Here is a 17,964-nt window from a genome sequence, read left to right on the forward strand (position 1 = left end):
TCTGTAGTTATATTCTCAGATAATTAAATGTAAATAATTAGAAAGAGGGTTGTGGTCAGGAGAATCTAGTCTAAGTTCTCTAAGCAGAAGGCAGACACAATAACCTCAGTCTTTTGTGACAGCAGGTACCAGAAAAGAGGAACAAAGGCACGTGTCATACAAAGTACAGGTGGCATTCAACAAGGGGCGTGTCAGAGGCTCTTGATATATTTATGAGGGTGGGGGAATGATAGAAGAATACAGACTAAACGTGAGTACTACTAGTAGCTCAATACTTACTCCTGAGGAGCTGGTATAAATCTGGAGCTACACCTCTAGGGTCCTCTTCAAGATCTCCTTGACATTGGCCCTTTCAACATTTTTACCGTGATCTGGTATCGAAGGCATGCTAAGAAAGTTTATTGGTGTCAGAGCACAGGGGAGAGGTAGGTTGAGCAGCAGAATCAGAATGTAACGGGACGAGCTGAAACAATGGACTTGCTCCAACAAGATGGCCTTTAGGAGGAACACATGAAAAGCTGTTTACTTGGGTTCCAAATGCCAACTGCATGTGTAGTGACTGAGAGAAAACAGGACTGTAAATCCTAACATGGGACAAAGGCTTAAGGGTTTCGTTAGTTAGGTTTCAGCATGTATTCGTGCTTTGAAGTGTCTGGGAGCAAAGCTGATGTACTCTTCAGGCTATGCTGATGGGTCCGCGGTGAGAGGGGTAACGCCTCTGCGGTATTTTGTGTCTACAAAGGCCCGGGGTCAGGGCAGCCCTCTTTGGAGTTCAAACGGCAGTTATGGGAAAGTAGGTTTAGACTTGACCCATGTCAGTGGGTTCACCTTCTTCTAAGACCAAAATTCCATGGACACCGTGTATGGGAAACTTTCTAATAGTAAGAGTGATCTGAAAATGAAATGGGCTGCCTCTTAAGAAAACAATTTTGTTGTCAACACAAGTTTTCAAGCAGACAAATGAGGAATATATTGATGGTGTTGTGGAAGTGATTGTAGTAATAGCTAACATTTACTAAGATCCGTATTGCAAATTCTGTTCAGTGTGCGCTCACGTGCACGCACCTCTGTGTGTGTGCTTCTGATCTTATTTAGTTCACACCGTAGCCCTCCAGTGGATATTATTATCTTCATTTTTGAGCCTAAGTTCCAGTGACTGGTAAATGGGAGAGAGGGTTTAAAACCCAAGTCTGAGTCTACTGTATAGGCTCTTAACACTGCATTCGCAGCCTCGAACATAACATGGTATTTTTGCATTTGAGGTCATCGAATGTCCTTTGGACCCTGAAATTCCAACATTTTAGTAGGGGATGATCTTTTTGGGGAAGGGAGGTCATCTTTATTTTGTGCATTCATTCATTCAGTTTGGTCCTTACTGGTTGAGTTTTTCTCAGAAAAAGAGTCGATGTGTTTCTGGGTATAATTGATGGCATTAGCTGTTTTGATTGTGGCCTTCAGCTTACTGCTTACTGGAGGGAAATAATTTCCTGCCTCATTAACCATGGTTTGTAACTGACCTAACAGAAACTTGAGTCCTGTACCATTCAAATAATGCTTGGGAAATTCATTTGATTTTTTTTTTCTTTGTTTACAGATTAAGTAGGGAGGGGGCTTTGAATTTAGAGCTTCTGTTTTTTTACAAATATTTACTCACATTTCTTTAGTGGGGAAACCATGTTTTATCTGGATAATTTGTTAGGATCATAGTGAGGAAAAGGCCAGAGTTGCAGGTCTCAAGTGTAGATCTGCAAGCCCTGGAAAGGAAAGACTGTAGAAGTGTCCAGAGAACAGTGTGTTCATGGCTTTATTTGCTGTTACTCCAGGGCCTGAGGTCACCCTGGCAGACAGGTCACTTGTACTGCAAGCATTCATGCTGGCCCCAGGGACAGGCATGAGGTCACTGGCAAATTGCAAGAACAGCTCCCATTATGCGTGGCCCATTTTCTTGATATTTGTTGCTAGGGTCTCCTTCCTCCTCCATGTCCTCTTCTCTGTGGTGGAACCCAGTTCTGACCATGTCTGGTAAAATGGGTTAACAAGGGCCTCCTTCCAAGACTGCTGTTCACCTGCTCAGTGACATCATGGATCTGCGTCCACTGGAGAGGTTCCACACCTCCCAGCCCACTGCCAGAGGAGAAACTGGCTTAGATTTGCAGCTATGGATTCTTGGATTCTAAACTGAAATGTGTTGGTTTAAGATGGCCTGGCATTGCTACCTGATGGGCTTTTTCCAGAGAGTGGGAACTGGTACTCAGTAGTGACGTGCCATGACTTTCATCTGATCTAAGTTGACCAAGTCGCTTTATTTTCTTTTTTCTTCCACAGTGGTTTTCTGTATGCAGGCAGAGCATCTTTCTCCTCACCCCCAACACATGGGTGTGTACAAACACACACGCACAACCTCTTACTCGTTTGGGAGACCTAACACTGCACATACAGATATGAACACTTCCACACATTCCCATCAGAGAACTGATCCCTGTTTCTCTCCACCTGTTCTCTTGCTCTCCACTAGCCAGCAAGCTCTCTGAAGATAGTTTATGTATTCCTAGAACTGTCTCTAGAACATAGTAGATGTTCAAGGAATGTTTTCTGAAGTAGACTGCATTTGACTCCAGGACCTCAGATGACTTCATCTACATTTTTCCTATTCCTGTTTTATTGTTCATTCATTAGCACTCACCAAGTAGCCTGCACAATTCTAAGTGTAGTGAATAAAAACAGTGAATGAGATAGAAAATAATCCCCGCCCTAATGGAGCTGAGACTCTCATTATTGAAGTAGAGACTAATGTTGTTATTCCTACTTTGCAGCTAAGGGGAATTTAGACTTATGTTAGAGAAAGAAGTTATAAGCAAAGCAAAGCCTAAAAACTTAAACTTCTTCTGGTGGCTAAAATGAAGATTGACGCTGACAGCGTGAGACATAGAACTATACGTACATACTGTCCACTTTCTGCAAAGAGAAGAAGCTGGTATGAGAGTGACTGTCCTCGAAAGTATTGGATGCTTTTGCATTTCTTGGGTCATGAAGGATTGATGGAATCTCAGCCTGTACTTGCAAAGGCTGTGACCCATTACCAGCATCTGTGCAGAAGGAATTATGGTTTCTGAGTTAGAGTAGACTCTGAAATACGCAGATATAGAGTTTCTCTTCCTTGGGTTTCAAGAGGATTTTTCAGTCTGTTAGGAGTAAATTCCTTCTCTGCTACAGAGGAATTTCAGAAAAGAACCAAGAAACTAGTTGCAGGTGACCTGCAATTCTTTATTTTTTAAGTGAGTTTTTGTGTTTATGGATAAGTCCATTTTTTATATTGTCCAGACTGATGCTGGTATTCACAGGGCCTTATGACACAAGGACCACTAAAAAGGGGTTGAAACAGGCATCTCGGGTGGAAAAGAGGGTCACCTTTAAATATGGTAATAACTGGTATAGATTCGGCAGAGTAGATGCTTATATTCACTTTAGTAATTTTTGAAAACTGTTCAAAGTGTTTTGTTGCAGGAGTCTGCATTCCTGATTGTGGTTTCACAGTGTGACAGAATTAAAGTCACTTTAAAAATGGAAAACATGCAATGTGTGATTGAAAGAACCTGGGTTCTGCCATCAGATAGACATGAGTTCAAATTCTGGTGCTGCTCCTTTCTACCCACACGGTCTTGGGCATGCTGTGTATCCTCCGTGAGCCTTGATTGCTTCACCTATAAAATACGGGAAGTAATATGTATATCAGTGTGTTACTATAAAGATTAAAGGAGGGAAAATATATGAAGTACCGGCATAGAATGTGTCACACTATATGTACTCAGTAAAAACTGGTACCATTAATCATTTTCTGCTGTCGAAGTCTATGATAAATTTTATATTTTGTATATTCTAATTTGTGTTAAGTAGACTTAAAAAGTATCTGAAGTTTCAGAATTAAATTAATTACAGAATATGCAGAAGGAAGTACAGGAATATTCTTGCTAAATAGTTTGTGGTAATAATGCACGTCTATTCTCAAAAGGCTTTTTAATTTTAAGAAATATCAACCCAGTAAAGTGAATTCAAGCAAAGGGGACTTACTATAAAGATTCAGATCATTGCATTTTGGTTTCCTGGAAACTGGAATGTAAAACACCAAGACTATTTTTGTTTTGTTTTGCAGGGGCAACAGAGTTTTACTCGTCTCTTCAGTGTACGCTCCATCCTTTCATTACTGACTTATTTTCCTTGTTTCTTCATCTTGCATGTGGTCTAAATTGGCCGAGCGCCTGTCCTACCTTGCACCTTCAGTAGTACCTCTGACCAAATGCTTCCCCCAGAATCCCTTTGAAGTCATCAAAACCCAGCTAATAGTGTCTGAGAAAATTTGCCATACTCTGAGTTCATGCTGATTTCTGTTTGTTTCATTCAGTGGGCGTTTAATGTACTTGAATTTTCTTTGCACAATATCTGCCTTCTCATTTGGATCTCCTGGAGGGTAGGGCCATATTTTCTTCACTCAGCAATCCTAACAACTGTGACAGTGCTTTGCATATAAGCAATCATTAATGTTTTTGATCAATTACATTAAAAATATATTGGGTGGGTCCACTAGGAGATAATAAAGTCATGAACATTCATTGCTTACTGTAATTAGGCTTATTACCAGGAGTGTGCTACAGATAATAGTTCTTTGGGGAATACTACTATTTCCCTCTTTTTTATTCTGGTTGCTCTAAAGCTTTCTACTTATGCTATTTTCAGAATTTGGCTACAGTGTGCCTATGGTTTGGTTTTCTTTTCCCTTTTCTCATATGTTGTTTACTGTATTTCAAGGGTCTATGGGTTGGTGTTTCATCACATTTGGAAAAATTTTGGCCATTACTTATTTCAGTATTATTCTGTCTCACTCTCTTGCTTCCTGATAATACTACACTAGTTACTTATACTCAGTTAATCCCCCTGCCCCCCGTTTTTGTCTTGCTGTTCCAGTTTGGGTACTTTCTAATGGCCCAGCTTCAGATTTACTGATTCTTTTGCAGTGTCTAATTTGCTGTTAAATCGATCCAGAGAATATTTTTATTTAATATATTGTAATTTTTGTTCTAGAATTTTCATTTTTTTAGAGTTTCTGTTTTTCTATATGCAGTACATAGATATATATGTATATATACATATGTATGTATTATATGTATGTATAACCATATGTACATATATACATCTGTATTATATATACATAAATGTATTATATGTGAGTATATAAATATACATGACACATGTGTGTGTGTGTGTGTGTGTATATATATATATATATATATGTATATATGTGACATACACACACATGCACACATCTTGTGTGTGGGTATGTATCTTTTCCTGTAAATTATTTCATATATTAACAATAATTTTTAAATTCCTTGTCTGATAATTCTAAAACCTGGGTCACATACAGGTCTCCTTGTGTTTACTGTGTTTTCTCTTTAGCAGAGTTCACATTTTCCTGCTTCTTGTTAGGACTCAAATATTTATGGTATTCAAAACATTTATGGTATTCTGAACATACAAAAGCTCAGTAGAGCCTGAAGCATACTGTTTGTTTTGTCGTGTTTATTTCCTGAAAAGCCTAAGTCCTTGGCTCTGACTGGCAGTTAAGGTGAGGGTTTGAACGTTCAGATTCCTCTTAAGAGTTGAGCAGGAGGGGTACTTCCAATTCCTGAACAACCATCATTTTGATATTTCAGTATTTGAACTAGAGCAGTATTGACTGAAGTTTCAAATATTTTTGGTTCATGTTTTGATTTAGTAGTAGCAAGGCCCTTGTACCTATAACTTAGTACATTCACTCATTCATCCTAGTATTTTTTGTTGTTTTGTTTTTGTGGATTTCTCAGTTTTTTCTACATAACTAATTATGTTATCTGTGAACAAACAATTTTTTTTCTAAACTTTATCCCTTTTATTTATTTATTTTTGTCCTCTTGTACTGGCTAAGATTACCAGTAAAATATATTAAAATGGGAAAAACAGATATCCTTCCCTTAGTTCTGAGCTTAGGGAGAAATAATTTAATATTTCATTATTAAATATGATTTAAGCTATAGATTTTTCAAGAATGATCTTTATCAGACATGAGGGAAATATTTCTTTTCTAGGCTGCTGAGAGTTTCCATCATGAGTGGATGGTGAATATTGTTAAATGCTTTTTTTGTACTCATTGAAATAATATTTTGTTAATATATTGAATTGCATTGTTTGATTTTCAGATGTTAAATAAACTTTGCATTCTTGGGATAAAGCACACTTAGTCACGATATAGTAGCTATTTTATTGTTGCATTTCACTTGGTAATATTTTGTTATTTTTTTTCATCTATGTTCATGAGAAATATAGATCCACAATTTTTTAAAAATTGTCTTCGTCAGGTTTTAGATGAGAGTAATCCTTTTCTCATATGAGGGAGGGAAGTGTGTTCCCTCCTATTTTTTTGAAAGAATTTATAAAAGACTGTTATTTTTCCTTATTTATTAGACTTCACTAAGAAAACTCTATCATCCTGGAATTGTTTTTTTGGGTTTGTTTGTTTTTTGTGGGGTTTTTTTGGGGGGGTGTTTAATTATGAATTCAATTTCTGTAATTGATATAGGACTATTTGGATTTCCTATTTTTTATTGGATTGGTTTTATAGGTTGTGTCTTTTAAGAATTTTGCTGATTTAATCTAAATTAGTGAATGCTTTGGCATCAGGTTGTTCATAGTATTTCCTTATTATCTTTTTAAATATTTTTGCTATCTCTAATGATCGTCCTCTGGATTTGTAAATTGTCTTTATTACTCACATATTTTTCTCTTTCAGTGATTTATGCTCTTTATTGTTTCCTTCCTTTTATTTACTTTGGGCTTATTTACTTTTCTTTAGTTTATTAGGGTAGAAATTTAGATCACAGTCTTTAAGCCCTACTCCTTTTCTAGTGTAATCTTTTAAAGAAATAAATTTCTCATTAGCCACTGCTTTATTTGCAGATCACAAATACTGATTTGAAGTATTTTTGTTTGTTTGTTTTAAGGACTTCATTTCTTGATCAGTTAAAGTTCATAACACAGCTGAGAGGAAGCTACAGAAATTTCCCATATACCCTCTGTTCCAATACATGTATAGCCTCTTCCATTGTTATTACTCACCAGAATGGTGCATTTATTACCAAGGATGAACCTGCAGTGACTCATCATAATATCTGTAAGTCCATAGTTTACTTTAGGGCTAACTGTTGGTATTGTATATGCAATGAGTTTAGACAATGTATAATGACATGTATCTTTCATTACAATGTCATACAGAATATGTTCGCCGTCCTAAAAATTTTCTGTACTCCTGTTTATCCTTCCCTCATTTCTACCCCAGTAAGATAGTTTTACTTTTCTAGAATATCATAAGTGGAATCATACACTATGTATGGCTTTTCAGATTGGCTATTCACTTAGTAATATGCAGTGAAGATTCCTTCATGTCTTTTCATGGCTGGAAATCTCATTTCCTTTTAGCACTGAATAATGGCCCATTGACTCTATATATTAGAATTTATCCATTCACCTTAGTGAAAAACGTCCTGGTTGCTTCCAAGTTTTGGCAATTATGAATGAAGGTGCTATAAACATCTGTGTACAGGTTTTTGTGTGGACATATATTTTCAGACCCTTGATGTAAATATCAAGGAGTGTGACTGCTAGATCGAATGGTAAGAGTATGTTTAGTTTTATAAGTAACTGCCATACTGTCTTCCAAAGTGGATGTGCCATTTTACATCCCCACCAGCAACGTATGGGAGTTCCTATTGCTCCATATCCTTGCCAGAATTTAGTTGTCAGTGTTCCAGATTTTGGCCATTCTAGTAAATAGTAAATTGTTATCTTATTATTTTAACTTGTATTTCCTTGATAACATGTGATGTGGACTGTCCTTTTAAATGCTTATTTGCCATCTATATATCTTCTTCGGTGAGGTGTCTGTTGAAGTTTTAGGTCCTTTTTTAAGGAGGTCATTTTTCTCTTATTGTTGAGTTTTAAGAGTTCTTTATATATTTTGGATAGCAGTCTTTTATCAGATGTGTCTCTTGCAGATATTTTCTTCCAGCCTGTGGTTTTCTTTTAATTTTCATGACATTGACTTTTGAAGAGAAGTTTTTTAATTTTAATGAAGTCCAGCTTACCAGTATTTATTTTTCATGGATTCTGTCTTTAGTGTTATATTCAAAACTGAAAGTCATGTCTAAAGTCGTTTAGGCCTTCTCTTATGTTATCTTCTAAGAGTTTTATAGTTATGCATTTTTACATATTGGTCTATGATCAATTTTGAATTAGTTTTTGTGAAGGATATAGGGTCTGTGTCTGGACTTATTTTTTGTGTGTTTGTGGATGTCTAGTTTTTCCAGCACCAGTTGGTAGAGAAACTGCCTTTGCTCCACTGTATTGTCTTTGCTACTTTGTCAAGGATAAGTTGACTACATGTGGGGTGATGTGATGTGTTTTCGTTAGTATTTTGTCCTAAGTATTTTCTAAATTCATTGGTGATTTCTTCTTTGACTCATGGGTTACTTAGAATTGTGGTGTGTAATTTTCAAGTATTAATGATTATTTCATTAATTTTACTATCATTGCTTTCTGATTTGATTAATTATGACCAGGTACTATACTCTGTACGGGTTAGTTCAAAATCTTATGATACTTATTTTTGCCCTACCTGACAGTCCTTCTGCTAGACATTCCATGTGCACTTGAAAATAATGCGTATTCTATAATTATTGGGTGTTAGTATACTGTAACTGTCAACTACAGCATGTTGTGATGACAGTGTCTACTTTTGCAATTGGTTATTGTGGAAGGAATGTTATAAAAGCTCCAAGTATGACCATAGACTCCTAGTCAGTTTCTTCATTTAGTTCTGTTAGTTTTTGCTTTATATCTTTTGAAGCTTGGCGGGTAGGTACATGCACATCTAGTGTTTTGAAGAATTTATCATTTCTTTCATTTTCTTAATTCTCTCTTTGTATCTGGTAATACTGCTCATTTTGAGGACCATTTTGTGACATTATAATAGCCCAAACATTTATGTTACATTTATTATTTACATGTTCTATTGTTTTCTGTCCTTTACTCTGAACCTAGCTGTGCCTCATCACTACTCAAGTTCCCCGGAAGCAGACTCTAACATGGAGATTTATATGCCAGAAGTTTATTGTGTTGTGCTTTCATTGGTAATATTTTTGGGGGAATGATGTAAGCATGATTAGACTGAGAAACTTCGATCTTCAATGCAATTGCAACAAAGGCCTCAGCTGATCTTATGGTGACTCTAGACTCAAGTGACCTTCAGGGTGAGGGTAACACCTTTATACCCCTTCATGGTCAGTCAGTAGGTAAGGGCTAACCCCAAAAAGGGTGTGATTTAGGATTAAATGACTCTCTTTAGTTGAGAGCAAGGCTTGGAAAGGAACTTAGTTGAGAACTTCTAGTTGGTAACACTCCCAGCAGGTATAGGAATGACTTCTTCTGGGCAGTATACCATAGTATCACAGTGTGTCTGTATTTAAAGTACTTCTCTTGTAGATCCCTAATAGTTGGGCTGTGGTTGTTTAATACAATCTGACAGTCTTTGGCTCTTCATTGGAGTATTTAGTCCATTGATATTTAGTGTGACTGTTCATATGGTTAGGTTTGAGTGTGCTGTCTTGCTATATGTTCTCTATTTTTCACATATGTTCTTTCTGACTTCCTCTTTTCCTGGTCTTTGGGGTTAGTCAAATATTTTTAATGTTTTAATTTTTCCTTTGACTTTTTGTTATATCTGTTAATATTTTTTCTTATTAATATTTAATATTAGGTATTACTTGACGTATCCTAAATGTCTTCTCCAAGTATATCATAACACCTCATGCCAAATGAAAGAACCTTAAAAGAATATAATTTTGTCCCACTATTTTTGTGCTATTAACATGTATTTAGTCCTATACCATATTATAAATCATATAATACAATGTTGTGGTTTTTTTTTTTTTTTTTTGCTTCAGTTGGCTGTCTTCCATGAATTAAAAGAAAAACAAAACATAACCTTTGTATTTACCTATATATTTACATTTCTGTCACTCTTCATTCCTCCCTGTAGCTCTGAGTTTTTATCTGGTACCCTTACTTTTAACAGAAGGTCTTCCTTCAGTATTTTTTGTAGGGTAGCTTGTTGGTGATAAGTTCTCTCAATTTTTGTTTATCTCATGTGTTTCCCTTCTTTCATTGAAGCATGTGTGGCTTCTTTGGCCTACTGTGAAATTCTGCTTTTTTAGTTTCTGTTTCCAAAGATGGTCAGCCTTTCAAGAGTCTCAGTTTTATTTAGGGTCTCAATTCCAGCACATTTCCTGAAATAGACTTAAGTCAAACCATCTATTCCTAAGTAGATATAAAAGGTGTAACAACTCTAGCCCTCAGTCCTTCCGCTCCATTTTTCACCCTTGGATCCACAAGGTCAGCTAGAAGTTTCTGTTCTGACTTTGAGTTTATACTTTATTTCTAGTTATTGATTTCTTTGACACTGGTGGGTAAGGACATTAAATTTTAGGAGTGAAATATTTTCAACATTTCTACATGTTTAAAACAGAGATGGTCAATGTAGGAGGGAGGGTATCCCTATCAACTTAAAGAGCTAAGATGACAGAATCTTTCTTCTGTACTTTATTATACAGAATAGTTGTAGGATTACAAATAAATTATGAGACTAAACTACCATGGAAGCTTTATTTGTTTACTAATTTTTAATGGACTGTCATGTTCACCTGGTTAACAAAGAAGTCTTAGCTATTGGTCTCAGTTCTTATTGTGAAATCACATGTGTACTCAGTAGAATAATATGTGCAGTTTATTAAGAAGTCATTGCTGAGATTTCAGCTTTTGCTCTGCTGCTTGCTGCTCTAACAGGTCTATGGAAATGCAGGACCTCGCAAGTCCTCATCCTCTTGTTGGAAGTGGTGATACTCCTGGTAGCTCCAAATTGGAGAAGGCTAATCTCAGCAACACATCTGTCACGACAAATGGAACAGGAGGTAAGTGTACCATCCCAGAGACACCCAGAATCATATTTCAATGTTTTCTATCATGTCACATGTTAGGGATCCTCTAATAAATAAATCCTTATCATCAATAACATAATCAGCATTATATCCAGGGAATATATGGCTAATAGACTGTCTATTATTCTGTTGATTTTCTTTAAACTTTTTTGCACCTCCTCTGTAGCTGGAAAAATTCAGAAAGAATAGATAACCCTGAACAACATTTTGAAAGCTTTTAGCAAAGCTTCCTTTTTGTATTTGCCCTTGTAAATATTCCAAAAAATGCAGAAAATGTGGCCAAAAGGATTTGTACTCTGATCTTGTGAGAGAGAGAGAGAGAGAGAGAGAGAGAGAGAGAAGAAATTATAACTAGTTTTCAGTTTTATTTTGAATTGCAGGAGAAAGCTACCCCAAATTTTTCTTTTATTTTCTTAAAAAAGGTTTGAGAATAGAAAAATATTTATGTCTTTTGCCCTCTCTTTTCAAAGAGATTAATACCTGATGTATTAAAATGGGAATTAAAGTTTTTTCAGATACTTTCTCATTTGATCAGCCTATAATTATGCCACAGCATATGGTAACAATAACAGTTATTTCAAATATTCTGCCCTCCTGATTTTATAAAATGCATTCAGCCATTAAAAGATATGGTCTAATTTTTACATCAGAATATGTAGCAAGAGATGACAAGTATATACACATATTATGTGTAAGCTACTTTTTAAATTATTCACCGTCATTTTGAAGTTTTATAGATCTGTTTTAGTCAATAAGAGAAAAATTATATGAAATTTGTTTTAATTTATAAACTAATCATATTATTAAATAACATTTGCCACATCATATTTTCTTTTAAATTTTCAGTATTTATGAAATTGATACACCTCTTCCCATTTATTTTAAAATAACTGTGCAGTCTAAAATTTTTTTGTAAAGTTGTGTGCATTGCAATTTGCCTGTATTTAATAATGTTTTACACCAAACCCTTTGTAGATTAACATTTCCTTGTTGATAATGTTTATTTGTCTCTAAACATGCATCTATAATTTTAGCTAATTAATTATAGGTTTGCAAATTTGTAAGATTGTTTAATGATGATTTCTGGTGTAAGAACATTGATATTTAAACACTTAACTTGGGTACACATAATCAGATTTTTAAAAACTCTGGAATCAAACCTTGGAGTTCACTAATCATCATGTATATGTATTTAACTGAACTAAAACAGACCTGATAAAGTAAAGTGTAAAAGTCATACAGCACAGTTATGATTTTGGCTAAAAGGTCAGGAGCCAGTGCAAGCATTGAAGACTATTCATGTACACTGAACAGGCATTCAGACAATGAACCCTTATACTGTTCCTGTTCTCAGGGGACAACATGACTGTTTTAAACACTGCAGACTGGTTGCTGAGTTGCAACACCCCCTCTTCCGCAACAAGTATGAGAGATGATGGTACACTGCATGTGTTTGGGTGTGTGGTATTGCCCTTCTGGTTTGCTTTCTGTTGCTCTTTCTGTTTGCACTTCCTTTTCTGTGTTAAGTACTTGTAAAGAAAAAGGAGAAATAAACATGACTTTTTGTTGTTTATAGATAACAGTTGACTATGTTTTTTTCTTACCAACTAGTATTCTAATTTTAGATTCCTTAGACCAGTTGCATTTTTCCTTACATTTTTTAGAGTGTTGCACCAACAGATGCATCTATTGTTTTTCTACCTACCTATCATTTAAGTGGTTAATTCAGCACAGCAGTTATATCAGTAAGAGCAGGTGAAGCAGACTTACATACGTAAAACTCAGTCATCTCCATAACCTACAGACTGTCTTATTTTAAATTCTTAACATGGCAAAACATAACAGCGATTTTATGGATTTCAATAAATAATCCGGTTAAAGTGACTAAAGTAACATAAACATTTAAAATTTCCATCATTTAAAGAATTATCAGTGTGAAAGCTGTACATTAAAAGTTACAAATCAATATTAACCCTTAAAACACTTTGAACTACAATTACTACATTCATATAAATAAAATATATAAAAGTATAAACAAACTTTCTTTTTTAAAAAGAGTTATTTATTAGAGAAAGAGTGAGTAGGGGGAGGGACAAAGGGAGAGGGAAAAAGAGAATCCTCAAGAAGACTCCCCATTAAGCGCAGAGCCCAATGTGGGGCTCAATCCCAGGACCCTGAGATCGAAACCAAGAGTTGGACACTCAACTGATTGAGCCATCCAGGTGCCCCATAATTTTTTTTTCTAAATTAAAAGTTAATATACTATCAGAATCAAAAAATAAAAGCAAAACTATAACACTAACATGGAATCACCCAATATTAGGATTAAAAAGAAGACCTCCCTGCCTGTTGGAAATGTGCATTATAAGAGAGTAGTTAGGATAGGCAGTTTGGCTGGATCTTGCTGTATCTGATTAAATTAAAATATATGGCCAGTGAGAGAAGAATACTCCATTATACCCATTATTTATGATTTTTTAATAGTTTTACCTTGAAATGTTTTTCAATTCCACACTTAAAATATACATTTTATACTTAAAAATATGTTGCAAGAATTTACTTTCTCTTAATTCTAACTCAGGGGTCTTTTTCTAGAAAGAGCCAGACAGTAAATATTTTAGCCTTTATAGAGCATACCGTGTCTGTCTCATCTACTCAGCTTTTCCACCGTAACTCAAAAGCAGCCATAGGCAATGCATTAATGAATGAGATTCATCAGATTCCAATAAAACCTTCTTTATGGATCCCAGTATTTAAATTTCATAGTTATCACATCACAAAATATTCTAGTTTTGATCTTTTAAAAAAAAAAAAAACATTTCATTTGTAAAAAAAACATTTTTAGCTCACTGGCTATTGTTCTGTTTTCAAATACTCATGTAACATGGGCAACTTTACTAAAGTGAGTATGTACGATCAATATTTAGTAACTTAGATCTAATCTCAACCAGAAACATAAATCTACAGATTTATACTGGAAGATAATTTTCCTTTCAATTTTTTTTGCTTGTAAAATTGTTATAATATAGAACTGTCAATAAAAGTGGAATAAATGTAATCACACCCTAGCATATAGATCAGTGGTTAACAATTTTTTTTCTGTAAAGGGTCAGATAGTAAATACTTTAGGCTTTGCAGGTTATATGGTCTCTGTTATAACTGTTCAGCTCTGCTATTCCACAAAAGCAGTCATAGACAATGACCTTGGCAGTGTTCAAATAAAACTTGATCTATGAACACTGAAATTTGACTTTAAGAAAATTTTCACATGTCACGAATATTCTTCTTTTGATATTCTTCAGCTATAGAAAAATTTAAAAGCCATTCATAGCTCACAGGCTATACAGAAACAGGCAAAGGGGATGATTTGGCATGTGGGATGTAATTGCCGACCCCCGAAATAGAGCTATATGTATGCTCTGTATACTTCATGTATATGTATATTTATGCATGTAAATGCATGACAATCATATGAAAAATTACTTACAGAAATAGGTAAGATTTTTATTTGCTTAATGGTGTCAATTCATGATTAGCTGTACTTTACAGAAAGACATCTGTTGGAATTGCTTCAGATAAGATCTAAAAGTGGATTTTCACTTTCTCAATTAAAATGTATCAAGTTCCTGTTATATGCCAGGCTCTGTGCTAGGAAATGGGAACCCAGTGACCTATAGAATATGATACTGGCCATCAAGGGACCAAAAGTCTAGCAGAGGGAAACAGACAAGAAAGTAATGAGTGCATAATGTGTTCAAGGTGGGTGCATAGCAGAGGGAGGGAATATTCGATTCTACATGGAGATTAAGAAAATGCTTTAAAGAGAAGGTTTGGGAGAACCTAAATCAGACATTCTGATCAGATTTATAACATTTTCTATATTTAAAATCTATACATTATAGAAAAGAATCTTCCAGAATTTTTATTATATTTATTATACAGATGATTGATTGACTTATGCAAGGGGCTTATTTCTGAATGTTACATGTTCGTAAAGTAGAACCATCTACCATCATGGCCCTATTTCTTTTTAAATTGTTTTTTTGATGAAAGCCATAAATTGCGTTATCAAATTATTTTACAAAATTACTTTCTGGATATTTAGGAGTGAAGGACACTTGGTGCTCATAGATTTTAGAGTGAAGATATTGATTTAGACAAACATAAATCATAGGCTATACTAATTATTAAAATCGGTAGGCAATACTGCATGCTCCCCTGTAGTGTTATAAATTGTATCCTTCCTGATCTAACTCCTCCTGAAATTCCCTGTAGAACCTGTGCTGTCAGAAGGAGCTACGGGTGATTTTGTGGTTCAGAAAGAAGTATATTTAGAATTGACACATACATGTCTTTTAAGTCTATACCAGTTTAAGCACAGATTTTGGAAGATGAAATGTAAGATGTAAATTACTTGGGTCACCTTCTCTTTCAAGGATTAAATCTGCTATTGCAACCAATGAACATGAACTTTGAATTATTACAATAAACAGACTTTCTTCACAAACAATGAATATACATTAATGTTGTGCTTGAGTTCCAAAGATAACCTGAACAGACAAGATTAAATTTGCTTTGAAAATATGCGTAAGAGGATAGTAATGAAGGCTGCAGCACAGCTGACACCCGACAATAATCACATACAATTTTGATTTTAGTCCGTAGATACCAATTATTTTTAAAGGTAAAAAATAAAATCCAATTATACCAATATATTACAATCAATATATTAAAAATATTTTGACTTTTTTTTTAAAATGTTTGGCTCTATGAAAAATACCCAAATTACAAATATATAACTAGTGGGGGGAGTTGACAATACAAGTATTTCTTAAGTAATAAGTTCTGTACAAAGTGCTATATATAGTTTCTCATCCCACTTTTAGAGAAACCCTGCATTACTGAATTAACCCTGAACCCTGAACCCTGAATTACTTATTTTGAACATATAGAAGAGTAAAACCACAATACTCTTTAACTTAGGACATTAAAATATGATTGTTACTTTTGAAATCAAAACATTTGTAAGTTTCATTTTATTGAAAAATATGATGTTTATCTCTTACAGAAGATTGTCCTTTCCATTTTATAGCATGTAATGATTCTGGACATTGTCCTAATGAGTTAAAAACCCTGTTGAACCCGTGTTAATTTAAGAAAAGTGAAAAACAGTGAGAAAAAAATACATTTGAACATGACAATGAATATATACTGATAATCATTTGGAATGAGGATTTTTTATAAGTTTTAGAAAATAATAAGATGTTTCATTGATGAATATCTTTCCAGTAATGCCTTGCACATTTTTAACTAAAAACAAGTTGCCTGTCACTAGAAAAGTACATGGTATGTTTAATTTAAAGTGCAGAAACAAAACCAAGACAGAAGAAAATAGAATACATTTCAAATATATTTGGACCTTTATTGAAAATGAGTTACATTTTTGAAACTTTCTCATTAAAATAGTGTTTCCTTTGTACTGGTTACCTGTTTTATAAATATTAAGATACTCGTTTGTAGTCTGTCTTTTTAATCAACTAATCATATATAGAATGTCCATTTCACTTCTCTTAGTTTTCTGCCCCTGGAAGAGCAAATTACTCATTATTACGTAAAGTTATTTTGTTTCTTTACAAAATCAAACCAAGTTAATTTGCATTTCACTTGGAGCTCAAGAGATGTTTGTTGATGTCCACGTAATGTGAGAATAATTTACTTTGTGTAGCAACATAATCAAATTTCCGTCTTTTCCTTTTTGTTCTTATCTGCATATGAAAAATAAATTAACATTAATGTGCAGTTTTTCCCCAAATGCATTTGTTGAATTATTACTTTAAAATACATGCATGTTAGTACACTGAACACATCTTGACATTTATGCTTCTCTTCATATACTTTCTACGGATGCCTTTTCTCAGTAAAATGAAACTTCTTTGTCTGTCTTTGACTAAATTCAGACCTTTAAAATTTTAATGAGTGATGTTTCCAGTATAGTGAATGCAACCACAAACTCTTTGTCTCCCTTTTCTTCCTTCTCCTTTCGACCCCCTGCAACTTTCAAATTGAGATTATAATCGACATCAATACAAAGTCAGGATCCAAAGTAACAAAACTAATCCTCATGTCTGGCTTCTAGACTAGTTTTTTAGACCCAGCTCACGTTCTGCTCCTTTCTCCTCAATTCACAAGTGAAATACATAATTTTTTTACATCTATTTTACAGGTATTGTTTATAGATTTAGACACATGTAAATAGGAATTTAGCCAGCATTAGAATTTGGAAGTTTCAAGAGACTGTCCCTTGTATTAGTGTTGCTGAAGGCTTTGGACTGTGCTTTTTTGTCAGAAGTTGAATGAGGGCATTACCTCGGAGCTTTACATCCATCTAGGTCACACTCTGGATCATCTTCATACAGATGAAAGGAATTCTTGATTAGTTAGTGCTTCCTGAGAGGCAGTTTGGCTGAGAATTTGGATTCTGAAACCACACCACCTGGTCTCAAATTCTAGTTCTTACTGGCTATGTGACTTACAGGCAAGCTATTTAGCTATTCTGTGCTTCACTTTCGTTATCTGAAGAATTAAGATGATAGTATTCTCTACCTCATCTGATTGTCATGAGGAAGAAATGAGTTCATATCTGTAAAGCATAGCAACAGCACCTGGCTCGTATTAAGTATCTTTTAAGTGTGTGCTGTTATTATCTGCTTTTCGACTTGCTACTTATGCCTTTGAAGATATTTCATGAGAAGAAATGGAAAACATACTTTAGTAGCCTAGTCTCATATTTGCAGTTTTCATCTCTGACATAGTTTTCTTAAGGACGCTGTCTAGAGGATAAGCCCGTTCTTACCCATCTCTGAGCCTTTGTGATGCGTCTCTGTGG

The 17,964-nt window shown here is 34.7% G+C and overlaps 1 protein-coding gene across 1 annotated transcript in view; it reads left to right on the forward strand.

The window, feature by feature from the left end:
* The first annotated feature begins 667 nt into the window (after positions 1–667).
* Positions 668–17,964, forward strand: part of EYA4 (EYA transcriptional coactivator and phosphatase 4) — a 74,682-nt gene continuing 57,385 nt past the window's right edge. The window contains exons 1-4 of the mRNA XM_040627489.1: positions 668–818; positions 1,824–2,022; positions 10,897–11,051; positions 12,433–12,501. Coding sequence (XP_040483423.1) covers positions 668–818; positions 1,824–2,022; positions 10,897–11,051; positions 12,433–12,501 — 574 coding nt within the window. The remainder of the gene's footprint in view (positions 819–1,823; positions 2,023–10,896; positions 11,052–12,432; positions 12,502–17,964) is intronic.

The sequence above is a fragment of the Ursus maritimus genome, unplaced genomic scaffold (assembly GCF_017311325.1).
Source record: "Ursus maritimus isolate PB19 unplaced genomic scaffold, ASM1731132v1 scaffold_13, whole genome shotgun sequence".
NCBI lineage: Eukaryota > Metazoa > Chordata > Mammalia > Carnivora > Ursidae > Ursus > Ursus maritimus.